The 11115-nt window shown below is 39.5% G+C and overlaps 1 protein-coding gene across 1 annotated transcript in view; it reads left to right on the top strand.

The window, feature by feature from the left end:
• The window catches only part of pkd1a (polycystic kidney disease 1a), a 64176-nt gene that overhangs the window by 15006 nt on the left and 38055 nt on the right, over positions 1 to 11115 (top strand). The window contains exons 2-10 of the mRNA XM_062432548.1: positions 112 to 183; positions 391 to 459; positions 1725 to 1796; positions 3421 to 3584; positions 4114 to 4364; positions 4944 to 5195; positions 5320 to 5488; positions 7836 to 8013; positions 9861 to 10012. Coding sequence (XP_062288532.1) covers positions 112 to 183; positions 391 to 459; positions 1725 to 1796; positions 3421 to 3584; positions 4114 to 4364; positions 4944 to 5195; positions 5320 to 5488; positions 7836 to 8013; positions 9861 to 10012 — 1379 coding nt within the window. The remainder of the gene's footprint in view (positions 1 to 111; positions 184 to 390; positions 460 to 1724; positions 1797 to 3420; positions 3585 to 4113; positions 4365 to 4943; positions 5196 to 5319; positions 5489 to 7835; positions 8014 to 9860; positions 10013 to 11115) is intronic.

Below are 11115 nucleotides of genomic sequence, written 5' to 3'. Positions count from 1 at the left end.
CATGAGAGTGTGTCAGTGTATTTGTGTGTGTGTGTGTGTGTGTGTGTGTGCATGCAATCATCTTGTCGTCATGTGCTTTTTAAAAAGTTGATATGTTGGTTTGTCCCACAGAGATCTGTCCAAGAATCGCATCTCCTCTCTTGATACAAGTCTGCTAGACCGTCTCACTGGCCTCCAAGAGCTGTGAGTGAACACATCTGTTTGTTTTGTGTGTTCAAATAATTTTATCTCTATCTATCTATCTATCCATCTATCCATCTATCCATCTATCCATCTATCCATCTATCCATCTATCCATCTATCCATCTATCCATCTATCTATCTATCTATCTATCTGTCAATTTACAGTATATGTGTATCTATGTAACTATGTTTCAATCTATCATCCAGGTATCTTCAAGAGAACAAGATCAGTATTCTCCCAAGAGGGGTTTTGTGCTGTGGGCCGTTGTCAATTGTGTGAGTACAAAGCTAAGAGAAGACATAGACCTGACAAACTCAAGGTCGAGAGGAGAAGGGAGGGAGGAGGAGAGTGAGAGAGATGAAGAAGAAAGCAGGAGAGAGAAAGACTTGGTTTAGTCTGGATTTAAGTAGGCAGAAATCCCAGGAGTGAGCTAGCTGAACCAGAGAGAATTCAGGAAAAAAACACACACACACACACACAAACACACATGCACACATGCACACACACACACACACACACACACACACACCAATCACAGCACCATTAAGTTCAATTACAGCTTACTGCTCCAGGCTCCCACCACCTCCTTCTCTCCATATGTCCATCTCTCCCTTCCTCCATCCATTACCTTATTTCTTCCAGCCATTGAATGGGCGTTTAAGCACGTGTGTGTGTGTGTGTGTGTGTATGTGTGTGTCTGTGTGTATGTGTGTGTGCGTGCGTGCATGTATGATGAGAGAAGACTGGTGGTTTCCATCAGCTCCTTCCAAAAACTACCACACAACGGCCCCATTATGCAGCCTACTGGATAGAGGAGGGAGGGAGAAGGAGATTGTGAGTGGAGAAGAAGAAAGGAGAAGAACGACAGGAGTGAGGGAGAAACAGAGAGAGAAGCATGGAAACAAAGTATATGAGTGGGAAGAAGGGAAAGAAAAAAGTGTTAAATGTTATCCGTTACTCAGTATTTCAGCCCTTTGGGATTTATCATTTAGTTACATAGTATGTTATGAGTCATGATTGTTAACAAGGATGTGATAATGTTCTTTTCTTTGATCAAAACTGTATCTAAAAGTCATTTTGTGTGACTGCATCGATTGGTAGTTGGATAATAATGTAGGGTCGGCATATTCATTCATCCAGTAACTCAGTTATTGGCTAACAGATTTTTAGTCAATGACCAACCCATATTACATAAATCTTGTTTAATTGTAGTTTGATGGTACTTACCACAAATTAGTGAAGTCAGAAAATGGGAGGAAAATTACTTAACCTGACGCTCCAGATGGTAAGAATTCATCCTGTTTGGAAAAGGATTTGGCAGGTGATTGGATGAACTGTTTGTCTATCACTGTGAGATCACATGGGATTAGGAGAGAATCCTCATATTATGCCGATTGTGCAAGTGCATAACTTGAAGCTTGACAAGATGGATTCTTGAGTTATCTCGAATCCAGCTGCCTCGCAAGGTAAAAAAAAGGAAAGAAAAAGACTTGCTCCTGTTTTAATGTCAACAATGATTTGTCTCTTTTGTTTCCATCAGCAATTTGAGCCACAACCAAATCACCACCATAGAAGAAAGAATATGCGACAACTTATGCAATTTAACTCAAATGTAAGTCATCACAATTCATTGTTATTCTCTCTGTATTTTTGTATGTCTCTGTCAATTGTGTCTTAAACAAATATGGAATGATAAATAATTAGACCCTATTTATACAGTAGGCTATATACACACACATACATAAAGAGGCGTAAGCACAAAGAAACACATCCATCTGTTCACATATGCTTAAATAAGCTGCACGTTTCCAGTTACTTCGCCTACACTCAACATGAATGAAGCTCTATTTCAGACTAGAGTGGGAGTTAGTGAGTAGTAATTATTCCCCGCCGGGACTTTTGATGAGAAAACTTTGTGTCTATAATTGAGCTAAACAGACTAGTTGATAATAGATGGAGAGAGAAATTCCACATATTCTTGTACTCTCACGCCATCCTTTTCTCCTCTTGTTTTGCCCCAACTTTTGTTCAATTCCTCCTCCGTCTTTTCAGTCACTTTTCCCCTTTCCCTTCATTTCTTTTCACCCTATCTGCCTTAATTTCACCTTCTTGTCCTGGCTCTTTCCTACATTATTTAAAAGAACAGACCTTTTCAGTGGCTGACATTTTGAAATGGCATAGCAGCAAAAGCACAGGTGTAACTAATAATGGTAATTATGGCTGTGTTCCATTTAGTTGTGCCAGTTCCAGGATCTTGGTATTATGCTCTCTAACTCTGGTTCACTGCCATAAGTTATGGGAGACACTTCAATGGAGCAGAGTCATCATTAACGTCATTAGCTACATCTATGCCTCTTCTGCTATGAAAAGTCAAGTCTGCTATAGAAAGAGCAGGAGAAAAATGTTAGCCTAACTTCGCCAAAGGTGCCTTTCCACTTCCTAGAAGATGTCATATTGAACTAGACTTTGTATCTTGTAATAATGACATTTTGGTTTAAGTAAAAGTTAGCTTAAAACATTAAACATGGGCGCTGTAAGACTACATACCAAAAAACAGCTGGGTCCTCATCTCATAGCCATCTTATATGTAAGTTTCAAGCTTTTTGTACTTTTCCAACAGTGTGTATATAAATGTATTCATGGCTACTACACTAGCTTAGAAGACAACATCTAAAAAGGTTGTTTTATGTTTGTTGAAAGCTGTATTCAGTATCAACTTTTGTCATGAGCTAGCTTAGCTGTTGTGCTAGCTAACTGTTATTCTTCTCAAAGTCAGAAAACGGTATTGTCCAAAATGTTGGAGCATTATATTGATGCAAAAAGTAAAACATTTAACTTGTTTTCATTTAAACATCTTTACATTATCAAGTTAAACGTTTTAGGCATTTGTTTAAACATCTTATTTTTTGGTCTTTTTGGTCTAGTGCTGATAAATTAAAATTTGTATATTGCAAAATGTACAAAATCTCATACTACTTTATGTAATTTCAGGACTTTGTAGCAAATTATCAAAAATATGAATTGGTTAGTTGAAAACATTTTCATTTAACATTAGCTGTCACAGTTAGCGAATCATGTGAGACAACAATCTTAATGTTCACCCATCTTTGTTGTAGCTAGTTCAGACATAATTTCAAGTACTGTTTACCAACATGGTGCAGAGAAGGAAAAAAAAAAGTATTTCAGCTGTGTGTCACAGTGCCATATTATTTCTTCCATCTCTCCCTCTCTTCCAGTGACCTGAGCTTTAACCTCTTTGAATGCGACTGTAAGCTGTTCCCGTTGGTCAGCTGGCTCCAGGAGAAAGGGGTGCGAGTTCGACGGCCAGACTCCATGCTCTGTAACCATCCTCCTGAGTTGCGCAACCAGCCTTTGCTCAACGTCAGCCTGCTCACCTGTGGTACAAAACAAATACTCACTAATGCAGACACTTGCATATGTTACTTTTACAATTCACAAAACTGACAAAGCTGTTTATTTTTGCAACAGACCCCTAGATTAAGTCTCTCAGGCAGTTCTTAGTCCCGATCAGGTGTGAGCTGTGTATCAGTATGCAACTGATGCCTTAGAGGCTCAACTCAGGAAAAGAATGACATCAAGCAATGCATGCTTGATAATTAGCAAACAGGCTTAATCTACTAGAAAGTAAAAAGAAAATTGATGAAAATGCATGAAAAAGTGAACTACTTAACTGTTGCTTTTGGGTTTAGAATGCAGATCAAAGGACATAATTAATGATGCTGTATTTTTCGATCTTTGTTGTGACAACTTCAGACGAGAAAGAAATCAATCATTCATTAGTTGACCTCTTTTTGTTGATCCAATGGTGGGATGGTCTGTTGCTGGTTAAAATTATGAAAGAGATATGAGACAAAATATTTCTTATTGTTTAAGTACGTTCACTGAGCTATATTTGTCTCCCTTTTCAGGACCAAATTATGCAGCTTGTCTCAAGGACAGCAGCAGTGGAGGAGGGGAACGGAGCGAGCTTGTCATCTTCTCTTCCTCCACACCGGGCAACCTCACACGTGAACAGTGTAACAGTGTGTGTTTTGCTGCATCGCATCGCTATGGAGGCTTGGGGGCGAAGCACGAGTGTCTCTGCAGCACAAACTCTGAGCCAAACTTCATCAGCAAATCTCAGTGTTCTGCTGCCTGTACAGACGATCATGTTATGAAGGTACAAAGAAGTCCCACTTAATAATGACTGCAAAACAAGATAATCAGATGTAACAAATTATAGTCTGGGTTATGACGCTTTAGTATATGTACATTTGTTACCTAATCAAGTTATTTTACACATACAGCCACTTCATAAAACTATAGTTAAATATTTGCATCTTAAAGAGCGGTTTCTAATGGGGACCACCTTTGGTAGTGAATTCCTTCTCTTTCTTTCTTCGTTTCTCCTTGTGTAAACACAACATTCAGGATTTCCTCTAACCCTTCCTATAACCAACTAACAACTTCCCTCTGTGGTTTGAATAACTTCCTTACATCCTCAGATTCAGTTTCCTGCACAACTACTGTATAGACATTAGCCAGAATTGAAAACAATTGAAAATCAAGATTTATTTATTTTAAATCAGAGCAGCTCATAAGTTTCATTAAACCAATTTATTTATCCAAAACCATAAAAATAATAGCAGAACCACAAACATCTTAACCAACAGTGAAAAAAAGTTTTATTTTACTTTTAAATACTTCTCATATTAACACAAAAAGCCCCTTTTCCTCACATGGTTCCCTCTGTGCACAGAAATGTGGGTGGACTATGGCCCGTGATGTGTTTGCGGTGAACTTCTCCATCTCGCTGAAGCCTCTCCCACTCCAAAGTGTTCACGACTGTATCGGTTTCACCGCCGCCTCCTCTGTCACTCCAGTAACACTGTCATGGGACTTTGGTGACCTTTCATCTCGGGTCAACACTACAGTCACCACAGCAACACACAAATATGGACTTCCAGGACGATATGCGGTCAGTTTGGTGGCCTGGGCTGGACACAAGGAGGTGAGAGAGACAAGATGAGCAGTCATTTGGTCATTTTTAATTTTCATATGATATAATAAAATAGCAGGTGTAGGTGTACATTATATTCAACGTAGTGCTGTGTGATTTTAATGATTTGTGTCAGGTCTCTGCACGCGGGGAGGTGATTGTGACTCTTCCTCCCAAACTGGAGCTGCGCTGTCCACCTCTTGCTGTGGCCAATAAGAGTCTTGAGTTGACTCTTGTCAGCTGGGGTGCTGTTGGATTGGATGTAGACTGGAAGATCAGAAAGGATGATGTCCAGATTGCCAAAGGTAGGATACTCCCACAAACAAGATCTGAGCAGCTAATGAAACTCGGACAATCAATAATCGTATCATTGCAGAAACAGTGTTACATCAGTGGTAATCAACAGCCATTTAGTTTTGGCTTTCCTGTTGATGTAAACTTGAGCAGTTGCTCTGTGGCTTTTGGTGGTCTTTATCTGGAGGATAAATGTCTGAAAAAAATGTTTTCATTGGGGTTAATAGTAAGACTTAATTAATTTCTCTGTTAATTTTAACTAATCAGTAAAGAGTAAGTTTTGATTAAAAAATCAAACATTACATTAGCGTAGACAGTTCCAAAAATCTTTGAGAAATACAGGATTTGGCCTTTCTACAGACCATATTAAGTGATTTCTTGACTACTTGAGAGCAGCAAAAACAAGATGTGAGCACAAGATTGACCTATATTATTATATTTGATTATTATTATTGTGAAGTAGCCTGACCAGAGTGGCTAAGAAGGTGGTAGGAGGCAGACCCAGACTCTTGTTGAATGAGTAAAATTGATTTATTCAGTCCAGTGTAACAACAAAAAAGGGTTTCTCAAAAAAAGAATACAAGCAGTCCAATTTAACTGGCTTAATTCAGAATAAGGCAAACTAAGGCATGCCATGGACACGTGCACACAGCTACACTGTCATCCTCTAATTTCTGTTGCCTCTAAACTTCCATCTCTCCCTTTAAATAGGCCCTCCAATCTACTAGGTAGACCCATGTTTATTGCAGGGGTGTCCTTTTTCTTTTACCACTGGCAATTAACAATGCTACTTGTATCAGTCAACATTGTTTAAAACATACAGATCATCCACAACATAATCCTCATCACAAGCCAAAACAAGTATAAATAATATGGATACTAAACATTTAAGTAAAATAACTCTAATCATACTTGGTCTAACCCACTGACATCAGTGATGATGTCACCCAGTCTGCATGCCTCCTCCTTTTGTCTGAAGAACACATCATGGATAAACTTAACTAAACTTAACACTGTTTTAATGTAACTTTAATGTTGCTGGTATGTCAACTGGAACCAAACATAATGCAAAACCCACTTCAGTATATGTCTGCAAGTTACAGATTATTGATTGACTTATGGCTAAACAAACAGTCAACAAACATAGATGAATAAGATATCCGATGTTGACGGTATAAATGGGGACAAATAGCCTTCTAGCCTGTTTCTTTAGCTGATGAATGCTCCACTTTCTTCACCAGCTAGTCATTGATTTCACTGATTGATTTGAGCAGGTAGTCTACAATGGCCTTATGAGAGTAGTGAGACTGAACCAAACCTTTCTTTTCACACACACACACACACACACACACACACACACACACACACACACACACACACACACACACATACATAGTCTCTCAGACGTATACTGACACAAATACAAACTTAACCTATCTCTCCTCTTTTGTCCCTCATTCATTTCCCGTCTCATCAGTCAGTTGAAGTTTTCTTCCATTTGTTGATTTTTATGATTTAATCTTCTACTACTATCTTATCTGTGCACCAGGTTTTTTCTTTGAGATATTGTGGGCCTGGCTTCCACAAAATGCCAGATGAAGCTTCAGAAGAAAAACCAGAGACAGTAATAAGCAAGAGTTTGTGAAACTGTGATTCACTGGAGGGAAAATTAATATGAAATATGGGAATATGAAAGACACGAAATGTCACTGCGGGTTCTTTCTGGCTGCCTCAGCTGGATAATTTGTGTGTTTGTGTGTGTGCGTATCCATGTAGCGCAGACATGTGGGTAAGGCCATGATGAGACTCAAGGTTTTTTTTAATCCTCCTTAACTTTTTTATGCTGTTTTACTTGTTACATATTTACCAACATGTATTTGTATCTCCTTTTCTCAACTATGTTTGTCTAAGCCTCCCAGAAACTTGCACCCTTGGACTACTGTGCTGTTATCAAAAACTAGACATTAGAAAAAGGATATGAGCAATACACTTTTTGCAGCTGACACCAATGTCTGATGTTTTCCCACCTATATTAATCAATATTACATATATTTAAATCAGTATTTTTATGGAATTACAGTTTCAGACAAAGACATGCCTAGAAGACAACTTATTTGTGCCCATTGCCACATTTACCAGATCACCCTAAATTTGAGTTCATTTAGGGTGAAGATAAAATAAATTCAGCTGTTTTGTGAGTATTGGCTTTGTGAACAGTTTGATTTTGTAATGATGTGTAATTATTGTCAGAGTGTACAGGTATTGTACAGTGTGTAATGTACAGCTGATTTCCTCTTTCCATGATGTTGCAATTTTGATGATGATGATCTGGAAAATCATGTGTTTGTCCTCTGCCAGCCTCTCCTTATTGTCCAATGGATGGGGTGTACCACGCCGAGTCCTCACGCTGTTTCCAGATTTTTCCAGTAGAGCTGAGCTGGACCGATGCTCGACAGCAGTGTTCAGAGCACGGTGGGGATCTGGCAGTAGTCAGAAGTGACGAGCTGCGTGACCTGCTGGCACATAAAGTCACACAGTGAGTATTTCTGTCTGATTGGGGTGCAAAAATGGGGCCTCACAGTTTCTCTACACATACAAATATATATGTTTCAAACTGAGTCATTTTTTTTTAGATATGTACTGTCGTGCTCTTTCAACACAATCATATTACACTGGCAGTGGAGATCAGGCGCTGCAGAAAGTTGTGAGCAACAGTACAAATAACCTTCCAGCTCTGCGACACATTCCTATTTGCGTGACAACATTAATGGTTCTCACCATGTCGCAGCTTGTTTGCTGCGGTGCCAGAGAGAAACATTGTGACAGGCAGCAAATATTCAAAACAGATGCTGACATTGTTGATATCGCTGAAACTCACTAAGTCTGGATTGGCACATGTAAATAGCATTTTTCCTGCACCTCCCTCCCTCTGTTTGCCCATGTGTTGTACAGACATGACATACATTGAAGATCACTGCACTAATTAACTTATCGGCTTTAATTTCTCACCATTTTAAAAACAAATCTGTTTACCTCTTTCTTTTTCATTAATTTTCTAACAAAAAAAAAGACATTGCTGTCTTTTCCTGAATAGTACAGAAAAAACAGAGGCTTGGGCAAACAGTAAACAGTGGACTTCAACATCATCATGTGAAGTACACTGAGGATTTGGCTTTGCGATGATGAAAACGTTTCTGGCCTCATGCTGATATGAGGACCGCCAGTGTTTGGTGTTTAGGTCGGAGAAGGTCGCTAAAATCACATCTGTAAAAGCACAGCTGCATTGTAACTTTAACACCCTGGGAGGAGGAGTCCACAGTTCAGTGTGTGTGTGTGTGTGTGTGTGTGTGTTTGTGTGTGTGTGTGTGTGTGTGTGTGTGTGTGTGTGTATGTGTGTGTATTAATGTGAGCTTAGAGGGCCTGCCCTCATCAACCAAAGCAGATGAGAGAAGAAAAAACCTGCTGGAGCTTCTCTGCTCTCTCCTCCTCCACTCTTGTGTTCCTCCACCCCCGCGCTTATATAAGGAACTTTTTTTTCATCACTCCTTGTTTTTTGTCACAGAGACCCTTTTTTCTTGTTCCCTCTCTGCTTGTATTTTTTAAACCCTGTCCACCCTTTCAGATGTGCCTTTCACAGATGTGAGTTGTCTGTCATTGAGGAAAAGCCTGACCAAAAAAAACAAGATAAGACAGAAAAGGAAGGAAATTGCTTTTATGCAGAAAACAACGAAGACAAGCATCAAACAAAATGTCTAAAATGTTACTTTTCTTTTCTGCCGTCAGCCTTTAGATCACAGTGAGTTGTACACTGACTTTTCTATTAAGGGGGAAGACCATTTTGTGTTCAGTTAACAACAAATGAACAAGAGAAAAATGGAAGGCGAGCAAAATGTGCAGTCCATTAGTGAAATCATGGAGTGAAAATCCAATTTATCTATTAATCACAGGGATGCAGAAAATGCCTGACATCCCCTCAGTAACATCCCATTGGGGCTCAATCAAAGCCCATTTTCATGCTCTCTTTGCCCTGCAATCATTGATTGTTTAAGACAAGCTAGCACATAATTCACTGACTTCAGTGTCACTTCTTGAGTCTCATATGGATTTAAGCCTTGATGTTATATGAGGAGTTCTGTGTGGTCTGTTGTTCCTGATCTGACAGTACTGTCACCATCACAAGGCCGTGTGTGAAAGAGAAAAGTCTTTTCATCAGTTACCCTTGAATTGAATGTATGTTTTTTTCTTTTGTTATATTGTTATATTTGATGTGTGTGTGTATCACATCAGTAAAGAAGACAATTTTCAGCCGTCAGCAGGCCATGTAGCCAAATATCAAGCAGGCTTTATGTTAATCTGTGCGTTACCTATCCATTCCCTCCCCAGGGAGCGAGGTGTGTGGCTGGGCTTGAGCGAGGTGGACCCTCCAGGCAAGCTGCGGATCTCCCACATGTGTGTGTCACTTGATCAGCGTGCTCAGACCAGTTCACACCCATGCAACGCCAAGCGAGCCTATGTCTGCCAGTACAGCCCCCAAGGTAGGCCTTATAAATACACTCAGACACACTGACACATGCACATTGACACAAAAACATGAAGCAGTTCAAATGCCTAGAAATCCACAAACAGAGCAATAAAAATGAAAAACCAGAGGTACAGATTCGTTGCAAATGCAGTCTCCCTAAATCCCTCTGCTCCTCAGTTGTTTGGGCAAAGAGCAGCACATTTCAACCCTCTTCACTATCAATTTTATGTAAATTAAGTTGTGGCATAAATAAGCCTAGAAAGGAAGCGCAAACAGCCTCCTTCATAACTAATCACAGACACAAGACGTGCTCCCTGAAGCACTGTTTATAATTGGAGCACACTTGGCATTGATACAAATTGCTCCTTTTGTAAGAAGCATCGAGAGACTGTGCTCCATCATTTCAGCATTATAGTTATTTCAGAATAGTATGGCAAAGCATCTCTCTATTTGAATCGTGTCTGTCTGCATATGCAGAGTTTGTAAAGGAATAAAACATTACATTATCTGTCCAAACGCAAAGTATTCACCACTTCTATATGAGAAGAGGCCCACATAATAGGGGTGAAAAAACATGCTAAAAAATGGGCACAATCTCAGTTTGACTGGCTTTGCCTCCATGTTAGTGTTGCTGGATGTTGACACCTATGATGACATTGACATATAATGTGCATGTGCAAATCTGGGAAATTTGCATTTTCATTAGGTACTCCTCGTGTGATGCTCTGGAAGAAATCTAAGCAATCTCGACCCAGACTGTCCCTAAGCTCACAAACCCACCTGACAGAGCCTTATACATAGCATTTAATGAACATAGACATTTATTGAAAATTTACGTACAACTGAATGCTAATACAAGAAGCAGCTGGGAAAAGAGTGGGAGTTACATTTTTTGAATGCAGACAGCAGCACGGCAACAAGGATGCAGAGCTCAGTGTTGAAAGAGTGTCAAATGTTTATACAGGCCACCTATTGTGAGACTATCTTGTGGACATGCATGATTGGAAGATTTATAGAACTTGTGACTGAAAAAAAATACTTCAGTGCCTACCTGAACTACTGCAGGCTTCATTTAAATCAGCCAGCAGCATTAAGTTTATATTTTTACCCACTGCA

The sequence above is a fragment of the Scomber scombrus genome, chromosome 2 (genome assembly GCF_963691925.1).
Source record: "Scomber scombrus chromosome 2, fScoSco1.1, whole genome shotgun sequence".
Lineage (NCBI taxonomy): Eukaryota > Metazoa > Chordata > Actinopteri > Scombriformes > Scombridae > Scomber > Scomber scombrus.
Note: the sequence above shows the minus strand (reverse complement) of the source record. Positions and strands in the feature narration are given on the sequence as shown.